The sequence below is a fragment of the Branchiostoma lanceolatum genome, chromosome 13 (assembly GCF_035083965.1).
Source record: "Branchiostoma lanceolatum isolate klBraLanc5 chromosome 13, klBraLanc5.hap2, whole genome shotgun sequence".
Classification (NCBI taxonomy): Eukaryota; Metazoa; Chordata; class Leptocardii; order Amphioxiformes; family Branchiostomatidae; genus Branchiostoma; species Branchiostoma lanceolatum.
The window spans coordinates 6,582,580-6,597,411 of record NC_089734.1 but is presented as its reverse complement, the minus strand read 5'-3'; the positions used below and the strand labels follow the sequence as shown (position 1 = coordinate 6,597,411).

The 14,832-nt window shown below is 41.2% G+C and overlaps 2 protein-coding genes and 1 long non-coding RNA gene across 4 annotated transcripts; 1 reads left to right on the top strand and 2 right to left on the bottom strand.

The window, feature by feature from the left end:
- Positions 1 to 271: 271 nt before the first annotated feature.
- On the top strand, positions 272 to 3,286 carry LOC136447558 (uncharacterized). Its single transcript, XR_010757754.1, has 4 exons — positions 272 to 516; positions 670 to 961; positions 1,349 to 1,449; positions 1,591 to 3,286. It is a non-coding gene; the product is annotated as an uncharacterized lncRNA (long non-coding RNA).
- An 853-nt stretch (positions 3,287 to 4,139) lies between these two features.
- Positions 4,140 to 6,098, bottom strand: LOC136447556 (myeloid differentiation primary response protein MyD88-B-like). Its single transcript, XM_066446553.1, has 2 exons — positions 5,860 to 6,098; positions 4,140 to 5,418 (listed from the first exon to the last, which is right to left on the bottom strand). The coding sequence occupies exons 1-2, from the start codon at positions 6,096 to 6,098 to the stop codon at positions 5,109 to 5,111; spliced, it is 549 nt and encodes a 182-aa protein (XP_066302650.1). The 3' UTR covers positions 4,140 to 5,108.
- LOC136447553 (uncharacterized) lies at positions 6,000 to 12,952 on the bottom strand. 2 transcript variants are annotated; one of them, XM_066446547.1, is made up of 7 exons: positions 12,890 to 12,952; positions 10,481 to 10,591; positions 10,078 to 10,279; positions 8,780 to 8,979; positions 8,105 to 8,247; positions 6,400 to 7,816; positions 6,000 to 6,104 (listed from the first exon to the last, which is right to left on the bottom strand). In XM_066446547.1, the coding sequence occupies exons 2-6, from the start codon at positions 10,578 to 10,580 to the stop codon at positions 6,479 to 6,481; spliced, it is 1,983 nt and encodes a 660-aa protein (XP_066302644.1). In that variant the 5' UTR covers positions 10,581 to 10,591; positions 12,890 to 12,952; the 3' UTR covers positions 6,000 to 6,104; positions 6,400 to 6,478. The 2 variants fall into 2 exon arrangements, with proteins under 2 accessions (XP_066302644.1, XP_066302645.1); XM_066446548.1 differs by having other exon boundaries at positions 12,898 to 12,948.
- Between the last annotated feature and the right edge of the window lie 1,880 nt (positions 12,953 to 14,832).

The window sequence follows — 14,832 nt, the reverse complement described above, 5'->3', positions numbered from 1 at the left end:
TCCCATGTAGGCCCTCGTTTTGGATCTTTTTCATCACCAATCAAAACTGGCAGGTATCAATCTAATCAGAAGAGATAACCAATAGCAGACCAGAATTCTCTCCATGGACCAATCGAAGACTGATTTTAAGTTATGATACAATCAGCAAGGATGACCAATCGCGGAAGTGCATTTTTGAGACCAATGGCAGACCAGGATTCTCTCCATGGACCAATCGCAGGCCAGAAATCATTAGGAGACGATATTCTGCACCTGTTATGGACAGACCTTTATCCGACTTGACAAACAACTGCCTCCTCACTTACCGTCGAATCATCAACTAGGAAAGACGGTATCCGTTTCTTCTCATGGAAAGCGCACCGTAAGCAGAAATGTCTCTACGCGGCCGGAAAGACAAGGGGCTCCGCAGAGAGATGCCAAGCCTTACCGTTACGTCCACGACAACATCCTCGGCATCAGCGCTGGTTAACCGAGGAGCCCTCAAGAGAAACTTATGTCCGCGCCTGTGTTCTAGAGGTGAGCCCGACACGTGGCTGGGTCGAAAATTGATCATGCTACCTGCTTCAGAACATTCAAACGTATTTGGTTTCGCAGTTCTAGTGGTTTCTATTCTTATGAAACACGGAAAACCTACTACGGTGTAGTAATCATGTTTTACTTTTCTCCTAGGATCTATTTCGCGGGTCCGCGTGCTTCCCCGAGATTGGTCAATTCATCACCGTGAAGACAGTACCATCTCTTCTCCCGAGACGAACAAGTATAAGCCGACATGTCTGGACCCAGGAAGGAAGCTTAAGCCAAGGTGCTGGGCCAGGGACAGTTGCCAAGCGTCACCATAACGTCCTCGAAAACCTGCGGGGCATCAGCGCACCAAGCCCGCCCCTTCTGGCCTGCCGAGGAGCCCTCAAGAGATTCTCCTAACTCATCGTGGAGGAGCTGGACTGCCTGTGTCCCGTGAGAGGTAAGAGCCATGTTCTTTGCTTTAGGACAGTCTTAATTTGTTTTTTGGCTCATCTACCAGGAGACCCGCTGTGTTCCAAAGGTGAGACTGCCACGTGGCCAGCTCGAGAGTCGATCATTGAATTGGCTTGGTTTCGCAGAGTTCTGCTTCCTATTCATAAACCACTCGAAATTTCCTGGGTTGTATTAATATATATAACATTGTTTTACTGTTATCCTACGATCTGTTTTCCGATAACGTCCGTTCCCCTAGGCCGCCACTAGTTGTTTTGTTAACCTCAATGTTAGAGTAATATAGCGACGTCCGTGGCGCTCATGTCCTGTTGCAATTGAATGCCATATTTTCACTTGCCGTGGGACAATGACCAATCATTTTGTTTTGTTGCAGCGCGCACCCTGGTCCTAATGCACGCAGACCCAATCTAACTACGGCCCGAAGGCATTACGCAAAACGGCATGGTCTTTGGATGGGCAACATCGATCCCCACTGTAAGTAGAGTAGATCCTACCCAACGTACCCGAACCTGACCCTGACCATTCTTTTTGACAAGTTTGACATTACAACCGGAAGCAAGAAGTCGTTAGTCTGGCTATCTCGTTCTTATTGCCTGTGATTTGACTTTATTGTAGTGACAATACTGGGACGGAGACATCTCGCAGCAGCCTGAGGATCCATAGACCGGCACCCGACATGCACGTGTTACTGGAGCCCGTTGCCGTCATCAAGCCCAGAGAATGCCATGCTCCATCGTCGGCGCGGTGCTCGTGTGCACGCCTTCAGAAGACCCGGGGAAGTCAAGCGAAAGTCTTTTGTTCTCGCTTTAAGCCATTTATGTTTCGTGTATTTTGCTTCTGTTTTTGTACAAGGGCGGTTGAACAGTTTAGGATTTAGTGAGTGTCGATATTGCCAGTGCAATTGGTGTCGAAGTAGTTTGGATTCTTTTGTTCTTGAAGTCCTGCGGAAATTTCGCTGCTGAAGGTTTAGGCTGGCGTTCGGACACGACTAACACGTACCAATACACACACACGCTCATGCACGCATTAACAATTGCAATATCACTAGTCAGCACATTGGTATCTAACACTCAGCACAGTAATGTCTAACACGGGCCCTTAGCAGCACAAAAACGTCTAGCACCATTTACAGATCATTTTCACCCCGAACATACGTCTAAGCCTTCTAAATGCAGCAACATAAATTTCCATGGGATTTAAAGTACAGAGGCTTCATGCTACCTCCACTGATACACTGACGATACCAACATTTATTAATTCTGGACTGTTCGCCTCTTTTGTACTTACGTACAGGCAGATTACGCGAATACATGTGCTTTGAGAGCAAAAGTCTTTTCATCTGAAATTGGTTTTGCACATTCGTAGTGTTAATCAAATACGATATCGATAGTTTGTAGAAATGAATGACGGAAACTATCGGATGCTTCCCAAGCATACAGTTTTTTTTAGAACGTAATCTTACCTGCATGTATATGCGTTTTGTGTAGACTCTTCTTCCCGAGTCAAATACAGTTTGTCTCAGTTTCCGGCGAAATACAAGTTTAGAAAGGTTGTTTTTCCTCCATTCACTTCCGACACTCGATGCAAATAATACACATGTAAACTTGGTAGTTCTGGATGGTAGAAAGACGATTGTCTTGCTTTTTGTACGGTCATGTTCTGTTGGCATGAAATGTATTGCTTTGTACAGCCTTGTTCTGGTGGCATCTAAGTTCGTACTCAGCAAACTTTTTTCCAAGTGTATCTTGCTATTCACATGAGTGACTGACAATAAAATGATTTTCCTAATGTTGTGTCCATCGATATAAGCAATGTCTAAAAGTCTTTTGCTTTCACATAGCCTTTATATTTCGTGTATTTCGCCTCCATCCTAGTACAATAGTGGCCACATTGTCCTAGGATGGAGGCAAAATACGTGAATACATGGCTTTGAGAGCAAAGGTCTTTTACCACTGAAATTCACGAGCTCCGTATATTAGTATTCTTTGATTGCCAACTTGATATCAAATATCACAGGGTATTTAGGTGGTAGACTTTAAGTGCTAGCCTAAGGGTAATGTACTGTGATTGTCACATCAGTGGACACTACATGTAGCTTAAGGTGTTCTGTTTGAAATAAGATACTTCAAATACATTTGTACTTTACACAGGTACCAAATTGAAAGCTAGCAGTTGTAAATCAGAGACAAGTAATTTGTTCTGACAGCATCAGTGATTTAGTTGTAATCAACGTTTGTTGTGAATGGTATGATATGCTATTTCAGTACATGTATAGGAGTTGGCCTTCAGCAATTAAATCGATTTGTTCTTGCGTTGTGTCCTTAACTTTCCATGGAAGTAAATAGGTCTTTTGTTCTCTTTAAGCCTCTATCTTTCATGTATTTCGCTAATACTCCAGTACAAGCGTGGCCACATTGTCCTAGAGTGAGAGCGTAATATATGTACACGAGGCTAGAGAGCAAATGTCTATTAACTTCATGTTGGCTCTGTGTACTTGATATCTTTTAAAGATTTGATTTAGTTCTTATTTGCCAACGTGACAAGTAGCACTAGGTCGTTAGTACTTGGAATTTATGCCAGATACAACCCATTGTACACAGGTCACATCTTTTGTAAAGAAATACATTCGTAAATAAACAATTCGAAACAAGACTGTAGTTTTTATCATAACCTCCAAGAAGGTTAAGTTTGTCCTCTTTTTGTGCTTCAGCTTGTATGTGTGTTTTGTTTGCGAACAATATCAGTCGAGAAGTATTGGATGGGTGAGCATGATATTTCATATGGAGGCGCACTGTATTGATAATCAGGCGACGACTGCATTACCGTTAACGCGCAGGAAGTATTTGCCGAGCGACCAAAAATGTGCCTCGATGAACGGGCTTCCTAGGAAACACAAAAGATAATATGCTGTGACGATTGCTATAACCTTATTGTCCGAAGCCGTTTGATACAGATTATAGTTACAGCAGGGCTAAAACGTTTTCAACAAGCTGTGTCCTGGCAATGTGGAAAGGGTCAATCTGAATTGTTTTCTATCACAATGTGTCTCAGACTCTCAGGTGTATGACGTCGCAAGGTTAAGGTATCACGGCGCAGCGAAATGTAGGATTCTTTAAGTAGCTTAAACGTATCACTCCTGAATGCCATTCACATCATAGTACTTGGTCACTGGTGTTACCATTCCATTTATTGGTGCTGTCCTTTGCACTAAATCGCGAATAGTGTGAATGCCATTTAGTGTAAAGGACAGCACCAATAAATGATTACAGCACCAACATATGATCTTAGTATTAGAATAGAATAAAGCTATTTTCGTAGACTGATGTGCTGAGGTGTACGCTGAGTTATTTTGCTTGTCTTAAAGACATGTTATAGAGAAGATTGGGGGAGGGACCAAGTTAACTTTGATAGTAAAGATGAATCATCAGTCTGTTTCTTAAGACATGACACCTTTGTCATAAGAACATCACACATGATGTCTGCTTTAGCAAATGTATCCATAAAGTATACATCAGCTGCATGTTTAACCATCCTGAAAGCACACTGTTTATCAAAGTGAAGGGTGGCAAACATACAATATACACAGAAACAGCACAACAATTGATTGGTCAGAACACAGCACTCCATATTGAAACAAGGCATTTGCAAATCTACAATGCACTGTTGTACTATTGTACCGCGGTAAAAGCTAAAACAGTTAGAATTGCCTTCATATCCCATTACGTGTAGGTATGATATAATATTCAATCTTTCATTATTTTTCTACATAGTCACACAAATAACCATAAAAGACTGTCACTTCATAAATGATTTTTCCGATGATTGTAAATCTTACAATGTCCTTGATCAAATGTCAAAATGTGGACATTTATTGGACTAAATTGTTCAACCACTCTCTTTCCAAATAGTTCACGCATACAATATGTATAAGAACATGCTCATCAATATATGATTATCATTTACGTACACGAAATGGAATAAACTTGTGTCTATTGAAGACTGAGGCTGTTCAGAACATAGCTTAAGTAAGACATGAAGAGTACTTCAAATCTGGACCGTACACATAATGGTCCATTCACTTCAACTTGACAGAGAGATCCATCTGACACAAAGTATCACCACTGGCTTCCATTCTAAATGTCCGTCACCGGCATGTTGTTGATGGCCACATCTGCGTTAGTTGTTTCAAAACCAGACTCAGACGCTACGCTCTGATTCAGGGTAGCCTGGCTACCGTTTGGTGTGGCTTCACACGACGTTGACTGTGATTCGCTGTTTCCGTACCCGCTGTCCCTCTGCCTGCCCGACGACAGCAGTTTCTCGATCAGTTCCTTGACATCAGGGCGCTTTATTTCATCGTAAAGATCGCACAGCCAGTGTAAGGCCACGATACCTCCGGAGACGTTCCGCGTTTCCCAGTCGTCCAAAAGCTTCTTTGTTGGGCTGGAAACGTAAAGGATCATATCCATGATCTATCTAGTAATGTTCATTATGTCTTTACAAAGTTGTAACCTTTATTTTACCTTACACATTTTTCTTTTTCTTGCGCCACTTGAGGAGGGATGCTTGAGTTGCTAAATGTATGTTTTATAATAGGCTTGAGTGTTGTTCCTAGATTCGTAAAGGTCTCTATAGGGATCACTATTGAGTTACAATTTTTTTGAATAAACACTCAAACATTTGATATTACTCTCCAAGCAGAGGAGTGGGTCCGGCAGTTTTTTGACGTATTTTTAGGCGTTTTCGTCGGGCTTTCTACTTTGTCATGTTTTTGTCCTTATAATATGTGGGTTATAGAGGGAAAAAACATGACAAATAAAAAAGCCCGAAAGTAAAAAGCAAATAGGGTTCGTCAATCGTAATCATGTAGGTGTATCTACCTACCTTTTAAAACGCTCGTCTAGCCATCTCCTTTGGTCTGTGTTGAAACCCATCTTCTCGGCCATCCTCCTCCAATCATTGCCTTGTGGATTTTCCACGTCGAGTTTGACACAGATCTCATGACGGATCTCCAGAGGCAGGATGGGGAGGGGGCGGTTAGACGGGCGCGGCGTATCCTCCAGCTCACGGTGCAGGAATGCCTGCGTCGGTGACAGGGAGCCTCTGGGCGTGTCACTTCTCATGGGCGTCTGATTAAGAAGTGGGGAAAATGTTATTGCAAAGCTCCTTCCTATCACAGAGATCAACGTACTTATAGAAGTCAATAATACATGATAACCAAACAAAACTCTACAGACCCCCTCCTCCAGCAGGCTTGAATCGCTCGGCAACAATGGCTTCATGTCTGCTGGAGGAGGTTGCTATACAGAAAGCTATAGTTCAAAATATCTAGAACCTGAGGAAAGAGTATCAAAGGGCTGAAAACATTAGTTATTAAAGAAAAGTGTGACGAAAACGAAGAGAGACTACGGTACAACGATTTACCTCTATTGTGTCCGTCGGCTTTAAGGTAACAGTTTGCCCATGTCCCTCCTCTTGCCACACAGACACTGTTGACCAGACACTAGTCATTGTTGCCTGTGGATTGACATTTTGAAGCCGGATGGTGCAAGAGGCGTCTGTGTCGTCTGATCCATCCCAGATTTGTGTCATAGATCCTGATTCGCAACTGGTAGAGGCCATCGTCAGATGTGTGTTTGGAAGCGAACGCTCCCACTCGGATGATCTTCTTGCCATCTGTACTAACCGTGGTGCCTGAAGACGTCTCTTCCTCAGTCGCCTCTGCTCCAAACCCGGTGAAGTGAGACAGGAAGAGGGTGCATCTGCCGTTTTGGACGATGGAGGCTGCGTCGTTGTCTTCAAGCAGAGGCTGCCACTCCTCTTCTGATCCTACTTCAGTGTTGGTGAACTTGGGAACTATCTTGTCGTACTTCGGGTCCACCGGAAAGGACAAGACCACGTGATCAGCAAACGTCGTGCCGGTTGGCCCGCAGTGCACGATGGGAGTGGGTTTCCCGCGGTTCATGCTGGGAGGGACGAAGATGTGGATGGTCTTGAGCTGCCCGGCTTCAATGGCTCCTGGCGGGATGAACAGGTTGATGTCGTGATATGGCAGAGACAGGTGTCCACCGATTTGATCGAAGACACCAGATGCAAAGTTGGTGGAACTGAAATTTGTCTGCAGTTGGAGACGCAAGAATATGTTTTCTTCCCTTAGAAAGTTGTCTCGATCCAAGGACAATTTGTTGAAGAGCTCCAGGTCTCCCTGACGGTCTTCGTCTGTTGTGTTGTCGTCATGATCATGTGGCATACTTGTCGTTGTTTCGTTCTGGGCATTGCTTTGCAATTGGTGTTGGTCATCTCCCATTTCGACGTTTGGATTCACCCAGGTATTTTGCTTTACTTGAGTGGAATGTAAGTTCTTCGCGGATAGGTCGTTGATGGTGGTGGACGCCATATTTTTGTCAGACCGTGGAATGGCTGGTCTTGTCCGTGGGGTGGAAGGCATGCTGCCGTATCCAGACGAATTGGTGGATCTTTGTGAACCGCCACTACATGCCCTCTGGTCATCAACATCTAGCCGTTCACTCAGTGCATCTCCAACAGGCCGTACTGTGTTCAGTTTCTCTGGTTCATGCATATATGTTGTTGTTACCTCGGTTCTCTGGACAGGATCCCCTTGTACTTCTCTTCCATTGGTTCCCTTGGGTCTGACAAAAACCTCTTCGTGTTCCTCTGATATATCGTCTAGCTGCTGAAGATGTTGCTCTATCGCATTGAATTGACTTTCTTGTGCTTCAATGATGCTTATGGATGGTACAGCATTGAGCTGTGGCAATGGTTGCCATGAAGGGTGCTGAGGAGAATTGATGCTGCCAGCAGGACTGACTGAGTTGTTTCGCTGTAAGGCCAAAGAGAATAATGTGAATGTCAGATACATATCCTTTTGACCTTTGATATAGTATGGCTGCAGAATTTACATCCGGCAAGTATAGGGTTAACTTTGACGCAATGCAACGTTGGTACTGGCGTGGAAGCACAAAGGGCTTCAATAAGATAGCAAAGTTAGAATAGCATTTCTCTATATATTGTCTGCAATACAATTTGACATTATATCTGAGTGCATACTCAGGATATTTATCAGATTACGCGTGCATCGAGAAGGCAAAGAGGCATGCGTATACAGCACCTTCACAGAGGCACCAGACCTCTTCCGTCTTTTGCCAGGCTCACTTCGGTCGTGTACACGTGATGCATCCTTCATCTTACATATCAAACAACATACTAGTAGGTTGATCATAGTCGCAGTACTCCCTAAAGCCACGGTCAGCCCTGAAATACAAAAGGAGCACAGTTTGCTGACAAGACGTCGGGGGAGTTGAGCCATTCGTGAGCTCGAGGTTACATGCAACTTTTGACCTGTCAATATGATGGAAGGAAAAGGTTCGAACGGTCAGACCCGATATTGTTATGGAATGATATATTGTGTTGTTTTAGATTTTTTAAGGCTCAATGTTGCCGATCTTCTTTGAACCTGATCAGCAGCAATAATTGCAATTGTGGGATATCAATTTGTAAGATTTGTGATTTAACTCAGTAATTACGAGTATGACCTTGAATTTTCTGCATATAAGAATTACTAAAAAACAGTGATGGTAAAAGTTTAAAGTTATTGAAAAGCATGATGACGGACGAAGAATGGCGAAACGTTATATACTAAAGAACTGAAACAAAACAGAAAACATTGCAACGGCACAAATGATTCTAAAAACGATGACAAGCTAGCTTTGGAATTGTTGACTTAGATAAGGTGGAATTAATACCCTCAAACCAAAATGTTATTCATCTCCTAATAATGACTCACCCAGATATACAGGTAGCAGCATTTCCCCTTTAGCAGGCGGGTCTTCATTAACCTCCAGCCGAGTTGCTGTCCACACGTGATATGATGACGAGACGATATTTGGTTGATACGTGACAGAACAGTTGTAGGTGCCAGCATCCTCCGGTACTGCATTCCTCAGTCTCAAGGTGCTCGTCATGGTAAGTTCTTGCCCTTGCCAACTAAATCATTACAAATATACTTCTATCAATTCAACGTTGAAATACAGTGTGCAAAGATTTGTGTGCAAAGTTTGTGTAATTGTATCTAGACTTGCACATAAAAGATTGTACCACGTTGCCACATAAAAAGGGACTGACAAAAGACGAACATTTTCCTATCCTTAACTTCTCCGTCTTTGTGGTGAAGTTGTACCTCAACATTTATAAGATAAATGCAAAAGATCAGAATTGAATAATACTACATCCTGTTTTAATGGATTCGCTTCTTATTCGCTTCTGAACATTCATGAAAATTCACGAAAATTCATGAAAATTCATGAACATTCATGAACAATCATAAATATTCATGAACTTTCTTGAACACTGAGCATTCATGAACATTCATGAATATTCATGAACATTCATGAACATTCATGAACATTCATGAACATTCATGAAAATTCATGAACAGTCATGAACAGTCATGAACATTCATGAACATTCATGAACTTTCATGAAAATTCGTGAACATTCGTGAATATTGATAAACATTCATCAACATTTTTAAATCATTATTTATAAATATAAACATTTATGAATATTTGTAAACATTTATGTATATTTATTAACATTTATGAATGTTTATTAACATTTATGAATCTATATAAACATCTATGAATATTTATAAACATCTATAGATATTTATAAACATTTAGAAATATTTATGAATATTTATGAAAATTCATAAACATTTATGAATAAACATTAATGAATATTTATAAACATTTATGAATATGTATAAACATTTAAAAGTAATTTTTACATTTATAGATAATTACAAACATTTTTACAACATTTTGAAACACTTATTACTATTCATTAACATTTATAAATATCTATAAATTTATTTTATGTGGTGAAGTTGTACCTTAACATTTCTGTTTTAATGGATTCGCTTCCTTATTCATCTGAACACAGGAAAAGGACCAAAGTGAAGATAATCATATTCCAATCTGTACAAACACCTCATAAGGAGACAGAACTATATGCTTACAAAAAGCAAAAATATTACAGGTGAATCTAACTGAAATATCGATATCTTGAATTAGAATTTCCTACTTGGTGGAATTTGTCTCTTCCCAACGGATGCCGTAGTCGAACCTCTGCAGACCTTCAGGCGGTGACCAGCCCACATCTAGGAGCCACACATTGACAGAACCCACTACGCTTGCCTCGCAGGTATACACGGCGTCTTCCGTGTAGCTGTTCCATTGTAACACGCCAGGTTTTGCTGTCACCGACAACACGACAGTTCCGTTGCCTACCAAAAAAGTAGTAAATATGATGCTTGAATTTCATTGACAGTTCTGCTATAGGATGAAAATTAAAGTGAGAAAGAAAGGCAAAAATAAACCACGAACAAACCCAAAACGCTCCACAATCCTCATACACAATTTTGTAAATCATTATCAGGACTAACTTCGTTACAACTGAGCTATGTCAATAAAATCACAGGTCTTACCCTCTCGTATGGTGAGTCCGTCAGTAGCAGACACATGCTGCACTGCGATCAGTTGCACTAAGTTCACCAGGAAGATGTTTATAAACGTGGTTGTCATCATTTTACACTAGTCTGGTAATAAAAAAACAATTACAAAAGTAAGTCACTTCGTGTTCAAGCAAGAAAATGAAAACGTATGCAGGTGAGAAAACGTTTTGGTTGTGTATATAAACCACCTTTTTCAGTGATAACACCATTGAAAATTATCAAATTACAGCCACCATGAAAATCACTTTGTAGAAGTGTAAAAGTACACGCTTTCATGGTGTTACGATGAGTGTTCAAGTCCCCTTTGTCACAACCAAACACATGCCGTTTCTATATGTAGATACCTTTATAAATGGTATCTACAATCAAATTAAAATTTCTAACTTGAAACGAGTAGGTGTTATTGTTCATCCTGTGTGACGGCGCACGTTCTTGCTACTGCGCATGTCTGTACAACTTATAAAAAATGACACACAAAATCTGCTAACACTATTGAAGTGTGAATCTATGATGTAGTTTTCTGACTACTATTTAAAACTTGTTGGAAAAACGACATGCACTTTGAAAGCAAAATGCGGTTATTCTCAAAATACTAACCAATTGGCGGGGGTAGGGCTGAGGTGGGGAAAACAAGGTGCTAAAAATAGTTGCTTTCCAGAAGCCTAGGGGATTCCCTTTAACCATGGTTACTGTCAACAGTACGAACAAAGGCTTGATACCGTACCCCCCCCCCCCACACACACACTACACATAAACCTCACACACTAGTAACTTAAGCAAATCAGTGCATATTCGAACTATTCTTCACAATCAAGCTGCATTACTAACGTATAACGTTACGCCATATCGTCAAGCTGTAACGTTACATGCAAATTGCGGAAGAATGCCTACGTGTTGAATGGAAAGGGCAAATGAAATGCATTTAACGGCATGGTTACTGTCAATAGTGCATGAATGTGTTTTCCCCAGACGTCAAGAGATCTCCGTCGCCCTTCAACCGGGTGGCTATCAACACCAACGAATAATACGTTTGGCAGCTAGAAAAGCGACGATGCCCAATATACATGGATCCCAAATATTGTCTATATACTGAAATAACGCTTTGTCGATCCTAGTACTACAAAGCCCCCTGTCAGATTTTCACATCAAGTACATCAGCCTATGTTCCTAATTTTGCTGGTCAAGAACGGTCATTTCTTCAAGTCACTGAGACACAAATAGTTACATGACACTCCTGCTAAAGAGTAAACCTAGGGAAACAAAGCCGATTGTAACTGGAGGCGACGGTTCACGTTATAGATCACGACTAAGTAATTGTAACGTACAAAGCAAATTTTCTCGACTTGTTAATTCCGTACCTAAATATATCACTTGCTGCTACTGTTTTCAGGTTATGATAGTATACAAAGTCATGTGTCAAGTTACATGTAACACAATATAACTTAGTTGTTATTGGCCGCGTCATGATGGGAAACGTACGTAAGTTCTTTGTAGTGCTGTGCACTCCTTTTCAAGTTAACGACAAATAAAAGCCTCCACGACTACTGTAGTGGGAAGTTTTCATACTCATACAATGTGGTTTCCTGACAGCTAGACTTGTCATAAAAACGATGTAGACTAAGTTCCTACCAACTCGCTCATGGAATGTCGACCTTCTTCATACGTTGCGTAAGCCCAGATTAAAAAGTGAGACTAGTGCCGAGTCCAACAGGTGCATTTGTATGGAAATTACGTCGTAGGTGCTTTCCATGATCCTCGGGATTCCCCCTCTGCTGACGCAACTTCAATATCATGGTTACTGTTTACATCAGGTGACAAGGAAACCAAGTAAATACCATGGTAACTGCAAACAGTGGGTGTTCGTCGCATTCCGGAGACTTTACATCACTCTACAGTCGTAATCACACACTAACAGCGAATACTATTGGCCTCTGTCTATACTCTTATGTCTGATGTCTATCGCTACCAAAGACTAAAAGACTAAAATCTTCGACGCCTCCGAAGATTCACTACACATCTTCCGCAGAGGCTGTGTTGGCCACGGAGGCTGTGCCAGTTGGCCACAGATACTGTGTTGGCTACTGTTAAAGTTTGTTTCACTTTATAGGGACCCGTTTTCGCGAGTATTGTCTTCCGTACCCACATGAAACGTTATTCACACACCAACTACTCTCTACTACCTACTACCGGCATCAGTTGATGATAAAGTTGTGTAGAAAGGTAATGAAATCACAATGTAGGTGTAAGAAACCCTCCGGACGACGCAAGTACAAGTGCTGCGCATTCCTTTGCAAGTTTACGACACGAGAAAGCTGACAGTAAGTAAAAGCAAAGTTTACATACCACTACAACCAAAAACTGAAAACAACTTAAAACTCCTACCGACGCACGTGGTCAATGTGAAGTGCGGCCCTTCAGTGAATACACGGCGTGGACAGACATCCAAAAGGCTGAAGTGAGGAAAAAACAACGAAAATAGCTACAGGTGCTTTCCAAAGCTAGGGGATTCCCCTCATTATATGCCTCATTAATTACCATGGTTACTGTAAACAGTACGTGTTTTGCGCAACGATCTAAAGACACCTTGCCGCGGACATGACCTCACGACCCTGGTATTGTTTGTACTTGTAAGAGATATGCCTGTTTACTGTCGAAGCTAACAAAAGTCTGCCGTGTTGGTAGTCCTTCGAAGTCGAAGGTGTCTGTCAGTGTTTCTCTTTAGCGTCCATCGGGCCTTCCTACGGGATATGGCTTGTAGGATTCGGCAAAAAAGGGAATGATTGCCAATAGAGTCAGTCCACGGTAAAGTTGATATTTAATTCCCCCCGCGGAAAAGCCTGCGAATGAAACACTCGATGGCCAAACTCCCCTGGCAAATATTCTCCCTATAGACGGCGCGGATAGTCCGGTAGATACTAGTTTCTCGGGGGATGTGACCTCGTGTGGCTTCTGAGTCCGAAACTTGAGGCGCACAGACGTCCACACTTCGGTATTGTTTGTACTCGTAAGAGATATGCCAAACCACCTTAGTGTCCGTAACAACAGACACAAACAAAATGAAACAGCGGCAAATGTCCATGTCAAATAATTAGGGGTGCATTAAGGTTCAGATCTTGTCATAGACCCAGAAAATCAGAGGAAGCAATATGGCTTGGCTATGGTAGAATAGCACTATTTGCTTTTCTAACTTAACTTGCAACAACAAGAAAAACAATTAATACGTTCAGAATATATATAGAAAGAAGAAAGGCACAATGAAAGCTATTTTCTAGTCATGGATAAGCCACTTTGTTTTTAAACAAAGGAATATAATAAAAACACATGGCTTGCGTATCCCTGCTGCTTCTTGACTATCTCTTTCCTATATATATACATATCTACATGTCTCTTTGACCAATAAGATTGCAAACCTTTCGAGATCTAGCATTTCAATGCGTGCCTTATCTTCTTACGGTAGACATCAACACAACTTCCCATATAGCAGCGGTGAAATTAGCTTTGTATCCATACCTATTGTAGCTTCCTAGTTATCTCCATGAAAAATGGAGATATAGTTTTAAGTGTGTCCGTTTGTCTGTCTGTCTGTTTGTGTTTCCGCATCACTCCAGTCAGCATAACTCAAGAGCCTCTTGATGGATTACAATGATATTTGGTATGTGGGCGGGTGTTGTGAAGCCAAAATTCAAGGTCGATTTTGGGCCCCCTGGTATGTGACCTTGGTACTGCAGCAGAACTGCATTTTTTGTATCTTTTGATCTGGCCGTGCTGTGGTCTTGATTTTTGGGTGGCAGATAGTTTGTGATATAATAAAGAAGTGGTGTTGGTTTGGGATCCCTAGCAGCTTCCTCTGGAACTGCAGGGGCGTTTTTGTGAAAATCTTCTAAGGAGAATAACTGAACAAAGGAACAACGGATTTCCATGATATTTAGTATGCAGGTAGCTTAGATAGAGATATATACAATGAAGTGCAAAGTATGCTAATTGGGACTTAATTTGCATAGCTAATGAGGAAAATCTATATTTGCAGTGTTTTCCATTATCAGACTCAAATACATGTAACATATGTAGTTCATGGAGAGTGGAGCATCAACAGATACCAATTATTTAATACCAGTAAACTTTTGTAAACTTTTGTAAACTTTTGTAAACATTTGTAAACTTTTGTACACATTTGTAAACATTTGTAAACTTTTATAAACTTTTGTAAACTTTTGTAAACTTTTGTAAACTTTTGTAAACTATTGTTAACTTGTGTAAACTTTTGTAAACATTTACACAAGTAAACATTTGTAAACTTTTGTAAACTTTTGTTAACTTTTGTAAAC

Coding starts and splice junctions, on each gene's coding strand:
- LOC136447553 (XM_066446547.1), bottom strand. CDS start 10,580: ATGATGACAACCACGTTTATAAACATCTTCCTGGTGAACTTAGTGCAA. Junction 10,280..10,480: donor CGGACTCACCATACGAGAGG/GTAAGACCTGTG, acceptor CTTTTTTGGTAG/GCAACGGAACTGTCGTGTTG. Junction 7,817..8,104: donor GGTCTGGTGCCTCTGTGAAG/GTGCTGTATACG, acceptor TTGGCCTTACAG/CGAAACAACTCAGTCAGTCC.
- LOC136447556 (XM_066446553.1), bottom strand. CDS start 6,098: ATGAGAAGTGACACGCCCAGAGGCTCCCTGTCACCGACGCAGGCATTC. Junction 5,419..5,859: donor CTAGACGAGCGTTTTAAAAG/GTAGGTAGATAC, acceptor TTACGTTTCCAG/CCCAACAAAGAAGCTTTTGG.